Source organism: Lissotriton helveticus, chromosome 4_2 (genome assembly GCF_964261635.1).
Source record: "Lissotriton helveticus chromosome 4_2, aLisHel1.1, whole genome shotgun sequence".
In the NCBI taxonomy this organism is placed as follows: Eukaryota; Metazoa; Chordata; class Amphibia; order Caudata; family Salamandridae; genus Lissotriton; species Lissotriton helveticus.
Window position 1 is genome coordinate 149,995,049 of NC_136064.1, and position 17,024 is coordinate 150,012,072.

The 17,024-nt window shown below is 42.0% G+C and overlaps 1 protein-coding gene across 1 annotated transcript; it reads right to left on the bottom strand.

Annotated features, from left to right (window-relative positions):
* Nucleotides 1-277: 277 nt before the first annotated feature.
* Nucleotides 278-16,327, bottom strand: LOC144752005 (vomeronasal type-2 receptor 26-like). The gene is made up of 2 exons (XM_078639964.1): nucleotides 16,102-16,327; nucleotides 278-1,188 (listed from the first exon to the last, which is right to left on the bottom strand). Exons 1-2 carry the CDS (start codon nucleotides 16,325-16,327, stop codon nucleotides 278-280), a joined length of 1,137 nt encoding a protein of 378 aa, XP_078496090.1.
* Nucleotides 16,328-17,024: the final 697 nt, after the last annotated feature.

The following is a 17,024-nucleotide window of genomic DNA, read 5'->3' on the forward strand; positions in this document are numbered from 1 at the left end:
CTATAGGCTGATAGGAATTCATTTAATATCATAAGTGATAAGTATATTCAGAGAGTAAGGAGCAAAGTCAATAAAATATTCTCCTCTTTTCTGATGTAGACCCATTATGTTAAAAAAACACCATCTTTGTGAGAACTGGCATTATCCACACCACATCCATCCTTAGAGGGAGTCTTTATCTGTGCTGGACATTCTCTGCTTTAGAACTTCTTGAGCAGGTTGCTAAAGAAAACAGTCCTATAGAAAGACATTCATTCATGATTTACATGCAAAGGCTTTATCTATTCTTGCTTAAGCTGGTTGTTTGCATTAAGTACTGCTTAGTGTTCATATCCGGCCTCCAAAGGACGATATAACACTTAGGAAAGAAGATACATCCAAGAAGTCCTGCAGCAGAAGACAAGATTGCAAAGATCTCCACGGCCACCAAATACTTCCCCTGTGTGCTCAGGTAAGCCGGGATGAATGAGATCCAGACGGCCAGAAACACAAGCATGCTGAAGGTGAGGAGATTGGCCTCGTTAAAACTCTGAGGCAAATTACGTGCAGTAAATGCAACCACAAAGCTGACACTTGCCAACAAGCCCAGATATCCCAACATCAGATAGAAGAAGAGAACTGAGCCCTCGTCACACTGGAGGATAGTTGTGTCCTGTATCTGTATCTTCACGGGGAACGGAGGATCAAGGAGCAGCCAGACTGTGCAAATCAGGACTGGAGCAAATGAACACAGAAGAATCACCCCACTGGGCATTCTGGACCCAAGCCACCTTGATGAGTGGCTGGTGGGATCGCGAGCATTAAACGCTATAATCACTGTGATGGTCTTGGCCAGAACAGTGGAAATGCTAATGGCAAATATGATTCCAAACATATTTTGTCGGATCATGCAGGTTATCTGAGTGGGAGGGCCAATGAAGGTGAAGGAAGAAAGGAAGCAGAGCATGAGGGTGATGAGAAGAATGTAGCTGAGTTCTCGATTGTTCGCCTTGATGATGGGTGTGTCTTGGTACCTCTTGAAGATACAGAGAACAAACACATTGGCTAAAACAAAGAAGCAGGTCAAGCATGAAAGTGCGATCCCCAAAGACTCCTCAAGGGACAGGAACTGCAGAGTTGTTGAGTCACATTGTGTCTGTCCTTCGTTTGGCCAGTGGTCTTCAGGGCAAGGCCAGCAGTCAACGGCATCTGGAAGGAAAGAAGTTTACGGGTTTCTGATTTCAATCTCTGAAGAACTAAAATAATTATTGGTCTCACCTCCATTTAGAATTTAGCAAGCATGATTAGGAAAAAAGAGGCAATGGCAATAGAAATACCATTAATATTTAAAGTACATATGACTTGATGCTTAGATCTAAACCTGGAAGAAATTTGGGCTTACAGAGGAGAAGAGTGTTTCTGGTGAAATGAAGTAGTGAAAGTGGTGTGATCTATTTAAGTGAGTGTTAATTATGTACGTAGATGGGTCATTCCGTGAGGTGTGTTCAAGTGGAGTTAATTGGGGGAGTAAAAGAGGTGAAGAGGAGATGGAGATAGGTGGGGATCTGGTGTCTAGTGGAGGAAGCAGAAGAGAAGTGGTACAGTGTAGGATTTAAGATACATCGACACACATGATTTCCACAGTGGGTAGCTCATCGCTCCTCTTGAAGAGGTGTGCTCATGAAGATGAGGTCTGTTATTGTGACACTTATTTAGTGGAGTAGGTTTCTTTAAGTTGTAGTGTTGTAGTCTACTAGAGGAGGTGGGTTCTAATGGAATTTGTGGTTCATTGTAGAAGCCCCTATTTACTCCTGTGCTTTCTAATGTAACAAGTATGGTATATTGTAGGAGACATCTTTAAGTAGTATGTGAAATGTGGTTTCATGCTATGCCTCATCCAGCAACGATATGTCAGTCAGTGGTGTATCAGGTGTTGTCTAGTGGTCAAGGTTTGATTTACTGTAAGAGGTTTGGAAACCAGTAAGGAACGATGCTCATGTGGGCTAGTCATTGATCCAATTGTATCTCTCCTACAATGTCCAAAGAACTATCTGCCTACCCTTGAAAGACTATTTATGTTACACAAGGTGTATAGGAAACATATTATATGGGTTGTTTGTACAAATCATACAAAAGTTATAAATGTAATAATAATTATATACACCTTTTTAAGATGTGAAGATCATTTTGTGAGTACGGCTTGCGATGTGCTCATTAAATTGCGGTTTTTATTTTGCTTACTGTGTTTTAAAGTTAAACTGTGCTTCTTTCCTCTCACTCGCATTTTAAAAATATAACCTTGCATCAGAGAACCTTTTGTTCTCCTTCCTTTGACCTAACCTGCCGGCTCTTGTAAACGCTGTGTGTTCTATTGTTTTGCTTGTGTTTGTCACTCCCAAGATGGCGGTGCTTTAATTTTGTGCTCCGTCTCATTCCAGACTCTCGGGGTGCTTGCTAGACAGGGCGACACTCTAGCCGCCTCGCTTGTTGCTCCTGACACCTTAAATAGCGTCCCGATGCAAGTGCGCAGCGCGTGCAGCGGGCGCGCCAGAGGCAAGCCCGTCTGCGCCCGTCTGCGCCCATCCGCGCCCTGACGCGACCAGCGGCCAACAACTATGCCGCAACTGACATAAACTCTCTTAGGCAACTTACGTATGCCGCGGAAGAGCTTTTGCTACTTAGAGGTAATGTCTCCTCATTTTGCATTTAGAGCAATCTATCACTAGGCAGTTATAGATGTGCTAACTGTGGTTTTATGCTGGGTTTGAAGCACTTTAATTCGGGTATTATTTCATCCAAAGGAAGGGACACTACTTCACATAAAATTTCCTTCCCAAAGGCAAGCAAACACCTACTCTTTTGGAGCATTAATTGCCGCTCCCTTCCTAAGAACAAAGCACACATATTCGATTTTCTGATTTCAGAGACTTCTGACGCTTTGTTACTAACTGAAACCTGGCTCCATACCAGTTCAGGTCCAGATGTCGCCAGCGCCCTTCCCCCTGGCTATGCCATCTCTAGAAGGGACAGAGGATTTAAGAAAGGAGGTGGGATTGCTGTAATTTTTAAGGACATCTATTCCTGTAAATTTGAACCCCAACTTTTTCCAGACTGTGAAGCTGCGCGGTTCAAATTGGCTGTTTCTCCCCAAATGACCCTATCTGGTATCCTTATTTATCAACCCCGGGTAACTCTAAGAATTGGTTGTCTATATTCCTTGACCTAGTGGCCCCGTTCGCTATGAAGGCTGCTAATTTTACCATTCTGGGGGACATTAACCTTCATTTGGAGGACCCCCTGGATAGTGGGAGCTCAACTTTTCTAGCGGATCTCAAAGCTCTCAATCTGTTGTTAAATAATCAGGGTCCTACTCATCAGGCGGGTCACCTTTTGGATCCTATTCTGTCCAACATTGTGTGGGACTGCAGTTTTCCTGCGCTTCCCTTATGTTGGTCAGACTACTATGCCGTCCAATTCAGATTAGTATCCTCGGGGGGCATTGCACCTGCCCGCAGAGATGACTCAGTCAGAAGAAGGCCCTGGAAGAAACTAGACCTAGACTCCCTTAATAACCTTTTTTATGGTGAATCCTCCGGACATCAATTTACCTTGTTGTTACCTAAACTCTGCGGTGTCTTACTGGTTAGCTAAGTCTATTGACACCTGCCTGCCCTTGGTATCAAAAAGTAGTTCTACCCACCATCCTCCTGCCTTATGGTTCAATGATGAGCTAAAGACCTTGAAATCCAAGTGCAAGCACTTGGAAAGAAGATGGCGAAAAACGTATACCCTTAGCAGCAAGTCTGATTATAAGGCCACCTTAAACACTTATCATCTGGCCTGTAAAGCGTCAAAAATCTCCTTTGTCTCGAATACCATCACCAATTCATCGAACCGTCCACGGGCATTATTTTCCATGGTCAAAAAGCTGGCTGGATCAAATACTGCTCCAATGCCACCTGCCCTGGACTAGACTCAATGCAATAATATTGCAAACTATTTTATCTCTAAGGTCGAGACGATACACAGCTCATTAAAATCTTCCAGTTCTGCAAATTTAGTGAGCCCCCGGCCTGATATGACTGGTGGGAGCTACCAGTCCTCAGCAGCCAAAATTTCCACATGGTCTCCCTTCGAGGATCAATCTTTCTTAGATTGCCTAGCTAGGGTAAAATCTGGTTCTCCTTTAGACCCCCTCCCTGCTAACATCATACAACAGCTTTTGCCAGAGGCTCTTGGAGTTCTTAGAGCACTTCTAAACGCATCCTTACGTGAATCTTGCGTTCCCATAGATTGGAAGCACGCAGTGGTTGTTCCTTTACTAAAAAAGCCTGGAGCTTATCCTTCGATTATGTCTAATTTCTGTCCAATTTCACTGCTGCCGGTCCTTTCCAAAATCTTGGAAAAACACGTCAACTGCCAGCTCTCAACTCATGTGGAAAGCACGGGTTTCCTACATCCGTCTCAATCAGGATTCAGAACCCATTTTTCCACATAAACCACTTTGCTGGGGGTCACTGAGAAATTGCGCTCCGGCCTAGATAGGGGGGAGACGATGGCGCTCATTTTACTTGATCTGAGCCCCGCATTGGATACTGTGTCTCATACCATCCTTCTTAAGTCTCTCCAGTCGGCAGGAGTCGAAGGGCCCGCTTTAACCTGGCTGTCCTCTTTTCTTAGTGACCGCACATTCCAGGTTTTTTCCTCTAAATCTTCATCTACTGTCCGGCCTTCGGGGTCCACTCTGAGCCCGTTGCTCTTCGATATCTACGTGAGACCCCTGGCGTATATAGTCGAGGAGGCGGGGTTAATCATTTACTCGTACGCCAATGACACGCAAATTAATTTTTCCTTGTACTCTACGAAGGAAGGTTCCTTGTCCTCCCTTCAGGTAGGGCTACGGCAGGTGTCGGAGTGGATGTGTGCCAATCTTTTGAAACTAAATGGAGACAAGACCACGGTTGTTATTTTAGGTAAACACAAACATCTTTGGGGTCCTCAACATAGGCCACTGGAAATGGGCATTCTTCCCCAACCTGTTACCTAAGTTCGTAATCTTGTGTTTAATATTGATAACAACCTCTCAATGCAACAACAGGCGGTTAGTGTTGCCGCCACTTGTTTTACCATTCTAAGATGGCTGCGGAAGATCATCTGGATGATTCCATACTCTACTAAATGAACGGTAGTCCAGGCATTGGTTACTTCTCGTCTGGACTACGGTAATGTTCAGTATTTAGGCGTAAGTCAGGAGGTGTTGAGGAAACTCCAAGTGGTCCAGAACTCCGTAGCTCGTCTCCTTTGTCATGTCCCAAGGAAATTATCCATCTCTCCTTTCCTTCGGGACTTACATTGGCTCCGCATTGACAGTCGCATTAAGTTCAAGACCCTGTGTCCTGTCTTCAAAATCAAGCAAGGATTCGCCCCAGCCTCTTCAGGAGCTTGTCCATCCATATTTTCCTTCTCGGTCTTTACGCTCAGCCACTCAAGGCAATCTTGTTACTCCTAGTTGTAGAATTACCAGAATGGGAGGTCTCTCCTTTTCATTTCTTGGCCCTAGATTATGAAATTCTCTTCCTACTTTCATGAAACATGAATCTCTCTACCTTAAGTTTAGGCGAGATCTCAAGACCTGGCTTTTCTCTCAGTAACCTACTTTCCGTCCACTTAGTCTGCAGTAGTGGACATGTCTGCGCCGGGAAACCCTGTGTAGGGTAGCTGTGCGCATTATAAATTCAATTATTAATAATAATAATAATAATGTTGTCTAGTTTGAAGGAATATTATTTAGTGAAGGCTAAAATGTCTTTGATCAATGAACCCTACTAATGAAGGGTAGTTTCAAGGATTTGTTGGACTTCTCCAGCAATACCCTTAAGTTATCATCATTTTAGAAAATAACTTTATATTTTCTGGTTAGTTGTCTTTTATATATTAGGTAAATATGTCTTCTAATAATGGAGGTATCATCTTTATAGGAGATCTAATCTAAGTGTGGACATTGACTGAGGTGCTAATTAGTGGCAAAGGTTAATGTTCTTGTTAATGTAGAACATAGCTGAGTTGGTAATGACAATCAGGGGAAATGGAAATGGGATTATAGAATTGCTTTGCGCATTTAGCCTATTAAAGGAGAAAGATATTCTGGTGTTGCTCGGGCAACGCAGCCTAGTGGATGAGGTGCACTCAATACAATATGTACTGGATTTTGGCAAAAGATGGATATAACTAGAAATCATGAGTTAAAAAGATGGGGATGCACAGATGATGAGTCGTGGTGAACGCATGAAATGAGGACAGTGAAGAGACAGTGGAAGAGGTGACATCTGACTATTGTCTGAGAAGTACCAAGCAACAGTATCATAAATAATCTGGGCCTGATTCACAAAGGAAAACTAACATTTTTTGTATGTTTACACTTTGTAGTAAATTTAATATTTTCGGTATTCACAAATTCTGAGCGTAAACTTACTACAAAAGTGTAGGGTACATTTTTCCACACGGAGAGTAAGGCAACTACCTTACTCTACTGTGGGTGAGTGATGTCTCATCCTAAACACCTCTCTGACCCTCTCACAGTCCTCCCCAATCCTATCCTCCTCAGTAATAAATTGGCCACTTTTCCCATCTACTTTGTAGTGTCCCTCCTAATTAACTACTATAGTCTACCTTTCTATGTGCAGACACTCTGAAGCATAATAGAAATGTTTCTGATGTGGTTTTTAGGATCCTAATAAAAAATCCCTTAGGTCCACCTTAGCTTGGAGTAAGGATAAGTGCTGTTTCACCTGGGAAGGTTGAGGTTTTTAGCTAATCAAGGGACAACTTCCCAACCCTGTATGATGTCACCACCCCGGAAATTCTCTTTGTACATAAGGTTGGACCGGCCTATGGATACAAAACCCTTCGGTGATACCCTTGAATCTTGATTGACATCTGTTGGTGTCTGTGGGCCAAACTAACCATCCCTTCCAATTGGGGACTGAAGTATTGTACTGCATGATGTCATCTATTGTATCCCCTCCACGTGATGTAAAATTGATGTGTGAAGGTGTGAGAATCTGAGGTGTGTTTAAATCCTTGTTCTTGGCAAGTCTGTTGCACAGTGTCCTTTAGAAATATTATCTGTTGCAGAATGAGGCACACTCGAAAAAGTGCTTTTGTTCCCTGAACTTGCCATCCCTTAGAATCCCAGACTGATTTTATGTCTATAGTGTCCTTCCATAAGTCGAAAGCCTGTTCAGACAGTTGGGAAATAAAGGATGCAGAACATATCTGTTTGGTGTTAGTCAGCATATTTTTCTGTGCAGTTGTAGGTGCAACCTTATAGTAGTATGAGGTCAGGTGAGAAGTGTTAAACCCTGAAAAATAGGAAAATTTCTGTGCAAATGTTTTCGAGCTACCTTTTGGTGGTGTCGGACACTGTTTCCATTGCTGGTAAGGAAAAACATTTCATGGGAAACTGGATTTGTGTAAAAAGTGAAGAGCATAAACAGGACATACTTTTATAGTCTGATGTGTCTTCTAACATTTCAATCCTTGATACTAAGTAAGGGCATATCAACAAGGGCCTTATCTTCGCTTTTTTGGCTTTAAAAGCCAAAACAACTGAGATAAAACTATTGCCCTATTTACAAGTGGGTGCTAACATGCATTAGCGCATGTTAGCACCCGTTTTCCTAACAACTCACTTTGCATCTCTAATGAGATGCAAAGTGGGTGTCACTGGGCAGTATTGCTTGTAAATTATCGCTGATGTGCACATCATGATATTTACAAGGAGGCCTATGCATTTTAGGAGATGTTATTTTTTGGTGAAAACCACGGTTTTCGCCAACAACTAACATCTGCTAAAATGCTGACTTACCTATACTTTACATTGGGGGTGGATTATGTTGATACAACCACAGGGTCATATCAGCAAGGTTATCGCTGTTTTCCATGGAATATCGCTGGAAAACCAGAGATGTTCCATGGAAAACTCCGTTAACGCTGGAATAATTATCGCCATTGCGCTATGCGTTGTTAATACAGCGCTAGCATGGTGATAAAAAATCTCACGTTAAGTGTGGCTGCTGCTTGATAATATGTCCTTAAGTCTTTTTCAGAATAGTGTAGAAGTCACGGATTCGTTGCTTACGGGAAACTGGAGCTGGTGTTGTCTCGGGCTCACTAGGATCAAGAGAGAAGGTTTCAAAATTGATGAAGTAGGCAGATGCAGTTCGCTCTAACGTTGGTGGTTTGGCAGGTTTTGTTGAACTGTTAGGTTTCTCTATTTGAGGCATATTGATGTAGACTGCTGCTGTAGTCTGAATTGATATTTATCTTTCACGTGCAGTTTGAAGTTCTGTTTCCAGAGGAATGAGTTCCATTTCATTGCTGGAAAGTCATTCAATTTGTATTGGTGACTCTTCGAATGTTATGAGTCTTTCTGTCTGAACTTCCTATATGGTAGCGAGAGGAGAGCGACGGCTACCCAGGAGCCCTTGAGGCCTACTATTCAGTATCAGTCACATAGTGTGGTTTGATCAGATTAATGGAGACAAATCCCTTTTCTTTTTTGCCGGAAAGTGGTGGAAGAAGTACTGTTTTTGTTCCTTCGACAACCAGGACAGGTACAGGCTTTCTGTATGATGGCCCAAACTTTTTCTTGGCCACAATCTTTTTTCCATATCCCTTACATTAGGGATCAAGGGAGGTCTGTCCATGACTGATTTGACTTCCCCAGTGGCAGTGAATTTTACGTGCACAATGCTTAGTAGGGCCTGGAATTCATTAAGAACCTGTAAAACAGCCAAAGGTTTACTGATATCAAATGGATTTTCATCCGCCACTGTGCCTTCATAATCGAGATCAGGTACCCACTTTCTCATCACAAATAGGACCTCTCTAGGAGTGACACCCCCTACAGAACTTCTTGGCAACTTGTTGAGGGCTCTTTGTACCCCAAATAAGTGATTGACCCAACTACCACCCGAACCTCAAACACTTGCTGTTAAAAATTGCTTTTAGTCTCAGTTTTTCCTTTCCATGACCAAATTTCCCTTGGGATGGTACTGAGAGGACTACTGCAGAGCTACACCCAAAACTTCGTTGACTTCCTATTAAGCCCTAGAGCTAAACGCGGGGCCACAGTCAGAATGTAATGTGCCAACTGCATATGTCCCTATAAGGACTTGCAAAACTTTTAGAACAGTTCAAGCATCAGCCGAGTGATAAGGCCACACCCATAGGAATCTAGAGCATGATTCCACTGCCACCAAAATATACTTGTAAGCCCTGTCTGATTGTAGGGTGCTGCAGTGGTCCAAATAGACACACCCAGTACTAGTGTCTTCACTGGACATGCCAGTGTTGAACCCTTCATCTGCTGGCAGATGTCGCATTTTAGGACAGAATTCGTCATCTGTTTAGTAAAACCAAGCCATCAATAGCGCTGTTTCAATAATGAAACCGTTACGGTAATCCCTGTGTGTGCAGAACCTAGACCCTCATGTGTAGCTAGTATTCAATCCAATTTTCAATCCATGTTCGGTATTACTCTGTCCCCCACTCCTGGAATCTGAGCATACGGAATGTTACTTGCATCTAACTTGTAGGAGTATTTGAGTGGAAAGCCTTTCGGGTTGACTGGGCTGTTTTTGTGTGAAGCAATAATAGCTACCATTTGAATGAGTGATTGCAGCTAATGCAGCAGTACGTACTGCCCCCTTTGCGGCTTCATCGGCCATTGAATTCCCTTCAATGTGAATGCAATCACGTTGATGATTCAGCGTGTGTATCATGTGAGCTCTTGGTAATTTGTTTTTCAACTCAGCTACCTATTCCCATTATATTTTATGCTTAATTGTGCCACCTTTTAAGTCTTTAAACTCATTTTCACCCCAATAGTGAAGATATATATTGTATCACTGGACACAGTAAAATGAATCGCACACAATCAGTGTAGGGAATTCTTGATCCATTCTCAACAGTGCCAGTAACAGGGCTTTTAGTCCTGCTAGCTGTGGCGTGCAGTCTCATAGAGACTGTGTCTTAGTATCGCTGGGATGGAACTTACCATCCAGCATATGCCCTTTTACAATTGCACATGCAGCGTTGTATTGTTGTTTACTACCTATGGCCGGCTGGGCAGATCCGTCAGTGTAAATAATTTATTCGAACTGATCTAGAGGCATTATTTTATTTTCTAGAGGACATTCTTGTCCATATTGCAGGAATGTTTGTGTCGTTAGACTTGGGTTGTACCTGTATTTTCCATCTTTTGGAGTGACAGAATTAGCCCATAGTATCCATCTTCGATGCAAGGCTTTAGGATTTGGAACACTTGCCTTTGTAGCAGCCTCTAAGGCTGGTACCGAAGTTACAACAATTATTTGTTTTCCCTGAGCAAGTGCACTTTCTCTCACTACAGCAGTCTGTACTGCTGTCAACATGTTTTCTGTAGAAGCAAAATTCACTTCAGAGTTTGTGTACAAGTGTGATTTGGATGCTATGGGTACTGTTTCTCCTTCATTGAAGATTAGGTAAGTGTACCCAGATTGACCCGCTATAACACGGATCACCAGATTGCTTACATTTATGCATGCCTGCAAGTGTTTTGAAGCTATCATGTCAGCTTGTAGTGAACAAAGGATATCTGTGTGTTCCTGTGTCAAATGCCTAACAGAAAAATCAGGTCTTATTAAGTCGTAGAAAGTTTTTATTTTTTCTGCCTAATCCAAAATGTATGTTCTGCCAAGATTAAAAATTCCCAATATGGATTGTAAGTCTTTCAGCGAGTTTGGACGTTGGAGGAGAGCACACTTTTCTAAAAAGTTAGCTGAAAGGCTTTTCCCTTCATTTTACAGCTCATATCCCAAAAGAAGGACATCGAGGTGGGCTATTATTAAATTTGTAGCCCTCAGAGGCGAACCCCAACATTTTATTGCTCACCCCGGCCAAGTGATCCTTTAAATTATCATCTGTCAGATAAATATACTCTACATGGGACAATGTCTCTCTTCCAAACTCTGAATTAACTCTGTTACACAGCGGAGAACAACACAGGGCTATTCTTATACCCTTGGGGAGTCGACAAAATTGACACAGAGAACCAAGCTTAGAAAATTCATTTGAATACCTGCTTTCAGGCCCTATATTTTGGCAGAAAACCTCATTAGAGATATCTAGTGTTGTTTTGTGTTTTTACGCACAATGTTATAAGTTAATGTGGCACTATGTGCATTTTGTACTGCTAATTTGTTTGTGTATGAGTTCAGATGTCTGTAGTCTAAAACTATACGGTATGATTTATTTGGTTTCAATACCGGAAACAAAGGATTATTCATTGGAGAGATGTAAGTCTCTATTACACCCTGGCATTCAAGTTGATCTAAGATCTCCCTGACCTGTGTTTTCACTTCTTGTTTAATTGGTTACAGTCTCTGTGGAGTTGGAGTAGTTTTTACTTGGATTATATGGTGAGGTGACTCAGTATCCTACCCAACATGTCTGTGATATAAGGTTGGAGCAAGGGCTGCTGCCCACTCCTGCGCATATGTAGGTTTTAAGTATATTCAAACGAGGTTGGAAAAAGCTGGTAAAATGACTGTTTGTCCCTTTAGGCAATCCGTAACAATTTCAGGCAGCCAATCTCTTCCAGCTAAAAGGATATCTTAGCCATAGGTCAGGTTCTCCCAAAAGAGACCTTTAATTTTTCTGGGTTTGCTCCCCCCCATTTGTAGAGTTATTTCATGTAACCAATGTGGGACACGTACCCTTGTATCAGGTGTTTCTACCATGATATGCTCATTCAACTCTGCTGTCACTAGAAGTTCCATGAGGTTCTGGTAAGCTATTGTTACTTCTTCTGCATTGCTTAGCATCATCAGAGCCCATTCCCCATTCAGATGTTGAGTCATCAGAATTCTGGGTATGTCTAACCCTGAGACCTGCTACTTTCTTCTTTTTAAATTGAGGTTTTGATTTTGGCTTCTCTTCTTATTTAGAAGTATAATCTGAAATGCTTGGAGTGTCTCTGGACTTTGTACGCTCTTCGTGTCTGTGTTCTGACCATCCTTCCTTCTTCGTGAATCCTGAAAGGAACGAAAGGAATGTGTATCAGTATCCTTATATCTGTCAAGTTTTTTTTAATTTTTAATGTCATCTCTATTCCTAAGGTTGTACCTCTTTTTGGAGGGCTCCTGTTGAGGAGACCTACTCCTGGACTGAGATCAATTCTTTTGTTTTTTATTGTTATCCCATTTCTTCTTGGAAAAATCAGGTGGACGCTTGGTGTCCTTTTCAACACCACCCATGAGTTGATGTTGTATTGTTCTAGCTCCCAAACTATCTTTATTTAATTCAGCATAGGAGTCTTTTTTGGTAATTCACATTCCTGTTTTAAAGGAGGGCAATCCCTCAGTCTTTGGTGTAGTGCCACTACTGCTGCCTATTCTTTTATATTTGCTAAAATTATAGGTGCAACCTGGGCAAAATTACTAAATAGTTCCATCTCTAAGTTCAGAGCAGATTCTTCTCCATACTCAGTCTGTATTGGTTGTAATACCTCCGGTATTACTGCTACTGATGGAATACCATGAGTTCTGGTATATATTGCAGTGAAAACTGTACCCCAAGTGTTACACTCCTCTATCTGGGGAGATATCCCCATTGGCAAGCAGATTGTTAGCATTCTGTGTTGTTCTTGAGGGCTTGTGTGTGGAAATACTGCCTCTAACTGTGTTAATGTTTGAGCTATATAGAGTGGGATTTTGTCAGATCTGCCAGAATCTCACTGCTCCACGAATACGCAGGAACAGTATGACGCTAGTTCCTAATTCTCTCATGAGACTCGTTCGGCCGCACGCAATGGATAGCAATGTGACCAACTGAGCCCCACGGGGGAAAGGGGATGGGACAGTGAAGAGACTGCCACACAATAGTCTTCATGCCGTCGGTCTTCTGACTTCTGCCTTCTATCGTCTGCTCTACTCTTCGGGCTGCTTGTGTTGTGCTGCAACAAATGGGGTCATTAGTCTTATCACTCACAACTTCACAATTCTAATGCTATCAACACTTGGTTCCTTCTATCCTACCTGCCTATGTGTGGTCTTTGCTTCTCTTCTATTATTTTATCTTTTCTTTAATTCTAGCTTCTACTTCTTCTCTTCTTGTAATTATTAAGCTGTAATGCCAAAACAAGTATTTTAATCTTTCTCTTCTCTCTTGTACTCTAACCTTTATCTCTCTTTCTATTATTTGTTTTACAGATCTCCTCACCTCTTTCTCCTGCTGCCTTGCCTCTACGTGGATTCTGGTTAAGTAAGTATCAATTATTCGACACCTGAGGCTATTTGATTGTTTTCTTGTGTTGTCTCCCGCTTGTTATCTATATCTGTGTAATAACTATGTACATGTAGCTCTTCCTTAATGTTAGCAGGTATCTCTCTTTTTGAATGACAGTTTCACTGAAAACCTATTAATGATTCTTAAACTGTCTCTATTATTCAGTTATGACAAGCACTACACTATTCTCCTTTAGCGCTAAAACTGTGCGTCCTTGACTTCGTCCGTACAGTAACTAGCTGTACTGCTCTGTTCTAACAACGCTACTCGAGTTCCTAATATTATTCTTACTGAACCGGTCGTAATGCCAGTGTGAATAATTACTCCTTAGTATACCTTAAGCAATTCACACGAAGACTCCAAGTACTAAAAGGAACGAGCTTACTTTGACAATCTTCGAAAATACTCATCCTGCTCCAAACTTGGTTATAAGGTCAGCTCGGTTTTGTTCTCTCTTAATTCTCTGGGAGTTGCACGGCGAAGAATTCTGTAAGCTTCGCGACACACTCGACAAACGGCCATTCCTCTTCGTTACTCAGGTGAAGTGTGCCACTCCTCACGCGCTTCACCTGGTTCTCGAGATTCAAGGTTGGAAACTAGACCGCCAACCTTCTTTCCCTCATGGTAGATGGCGGCGGCCATTTTGTACATTCCGCGATGTTTCTTCTGAATCAACACCATGGTTCTTGGGCTCTTTCGGATTCTAACCGTAGTAAGTAACCGTACAGATTGTATTCTCATCCTTTGTGTTCTAGGGTTCTTGACAGTATCCTCCCTCAAAGTGCCTCCTTCCAGTCTGGGTTTGCCTGGAAACCTGTTATGAAACTCTTTTGCCAGTCTAGGTGCATGAACGTCTGCAGCTAACTCCCAAGATCTCTCTTCTGGACCGTAACCCTTCCAATCTAACAGATAGTACAATTCACCTCCTCGAATCTTGGAGTCTAAAATCTGTTGGACTTCAAACTCTTCTCCCTGTTCTGTTTGGATGGGTTTAGGTGTGTTGCTAGCTCGCAAACTGATTGCCACCTTTTTCAATAGTAAAACGTGAAAAACCGGATGCACCCTCAATGATTTAGGTAACCTCAATTTATAATTTAATGTACCAACAGCCTGATTCATCAAGCCGAAACCGGCTCGCAAAGGGCCAGATTCTGAGAATCTGGCCCTTTGCGAGCGCTATTTTTGCATTTGGTATTCATCATCCCAAATGCAAAAATCGGTAATAGCGATTTCGCTATTTTGCGAGGAATTACATTTAAGGAATCTCTATTTGAGATTCCTTAAATGCAATTCATCATCCATTTAAAAATTGCGAATTCGCATTTTCGGCCCGCTATTTACCGCGAGGTCAAACCTCATGGTAAATAGCGAAAACTTAGAAAAATGCTTTTAAAAGCATTTTTCTAAGTTGCATGTTGCACACACACATGTCCTTTGGACATGTGTGTGCGCAACACCTGTTTCAATTTGCATTTAAGGGGTGCTACAGGGTGTCCGTTGGACACCCCTGGCACCCTTTAAATCGCTATCTAATTTGCGATTAGCAAATTGCTAATCGCAAATAAGGAATACTCCCCATTCATTCCTATGGGCCTTTTGGCCTTTTGGCCCATAGGAATGAATGGGGAGTTATTCCTTATTTGCGATTAGCAATTTGCTAATTGCAAATAGGGAATGTGTAGGAATCGCATTTCTTTATGCAATTTCTACATGAATCCCGTTTTGCAAGTCCTTAATAGCGATTCGTTATGAATCGCTATTAGGGGCTCGCAAAACGGGAGAATGAGGAATCAGGCTGTAACTCTTTTCTCAATTGGATATGGACACATGTACCTTGGTTGAAACTTTCTGACTCCTTTCAGCCTAAGATACTTGGTATTTAACCAAACTCGATCCCCTTCTTTAAGCTCTGGTTCTTTTCTTCTTTACTTATCTGCCCGAAACTTATATTTTTCTTTGGCCTTGGTTAAATTGTCAGTGGCTAATCTATGGACTTGAGTCATGTGTTTAACCAAATCTGAAACTGCTGGGACATTCGTTTCCTGAAAATTTTGTGAGTGAGATGGATGTCGACCTGAGTTCAAGTAGAAGGGGGTATAACCTGTGGAAGCATTTTTTGTGTTATTTTGTGCGAATTCTGCTGCCCATAAGTAATCTGGCCAATCTCCCTCCCGATCTAGTTAACATAGTCTGAGATACTGTTCTAACTCCTGATTGACTCATACTGTTTGACCATCTAACTCTGGGTGATAACTCGTGGTATATCTGGTCTCAATTCCCAAACTCTCGGTGAAGGCCCTCCAGAAATGAGATAAAAATTGAGAGCCTCGATCAGAAATTAAAACCTTTGGTAACCATGGTTTTTTACTATGTTTTGACTAAAGGTATTGGCGAGAGTTTTAGCGGTGGGTACTCCTTTTAAAGGTACAACATGGGCCATTTTAGTTGAGGCTTCAACACAAACCAGAATGGTATCATATCCCTGACTAGAAGGCAAGTCCACTAATATATCTAAGGTTATCGTGTGCCACGGATGGGGTGGTATGGGTAAAGGTTGTAATAACCCTTGTGTAGCCCTCCGTTCAGTCTTTCCTTCTGCACAAATCTCACAAGTTGAGACATATTCGTGAACATCTTTAATCAACTCTGGCCACCAAAAACGTCTCCTGATCAAATCTTCAGTTCTAGTTATGCCCTTGTGTACTGCCATAATACTGTCATGACATTCTTTTAGTGCTCTTCGTTGCATCTCTGTGGTGGGTAGATAAAGGGCTCCATTGTGGTACAGTTAACCTTGTCGTAGTTCTTGCCTGGCATCTTCCTGTAACCATCTTGCAATTTCTTCCTTGGTTAATGTACATTGTTCTTCTGATTTCTTGATTTCTTCCAGTAAGGTAGCTCTTATCACCTTTTCTGCTGGAATAATCGCATGATCTGCAATCTCTTCAGTGATTCCTTCGGTACCCAATCTAGACAAGGTATCGGCCTTTCCATTTTGAGCTCCAGAACGAAATCGCATTCAGAAAAATACAACGACCAGCGTAATTGTCTTGGAGTCAGTGTGCGTGCGGACTTCAGAAATTTCAGGTTTCTGTGATCTGTGTATACGGTTACCACATGTTTTGCTCCCATAAGGTAGTGTCTCCACTCCTTAAATGCATCCTTGATGGCCAACAGTTATTTTTCTGTGATTGTGTAGTTGATCTCTGGAGCGGTCAGCTTCCTGGAACGAAATGCTACTGGATGAAGCAGCCCGGTTTTCTTATGTCTTTGAGACAAAACTCCTCCTAATGCCAAATTGGATGCATGTGTTTCCACAAAGAATGGTTCTGCTGGGTCGGGGTGTAACAAAATGGGCGCCGTGGTAAAATCTTTCTTTAGTTGATCAAAGGCTGTCTCTGCTTCTTGATCCCAAGAAAACAGAACTCCTTTTCTCAGTAATTGGGTTTTAGGGATCAATTTCTTAGAGAAATCTTGAATGAACCTTCGATAGAAATTGGCAAATCTTATAAAGCTCTGTACCTCTTTTACTGACTTTGGTGAGTTCCATTCAAGCACAGCCTTAATCTTATTTTCATCCATAGTAATTCCATCTGATGCAAGCACAAACCCCAGAAACTCCACGGAAGTGACACTGAAGGTGCACTTTTCTAATTTTACGTACAGACGGTTTTCTTTCAGTTTCTGCAAAACCTTCTTTACATGGTTTTCATGTT

Excerpts from the sequence above, each read along its gene's own strand:
- LOC144752005 (XM_078639964.1), bottom strand. The coding sequence starts at position 16,327 with ATGCGATTTCGTTCTGGAGCTCAAAATGGAAAGGCCGATACCTTGTCT. Across the intron at positions 1,189-16,101 it reads CAGGCAAGAACTACGACAAG|ATGCCGTTGACTGCTGGCCT; the intron begins GTTAACTGTACC and ends CTTTCCTTCCAG.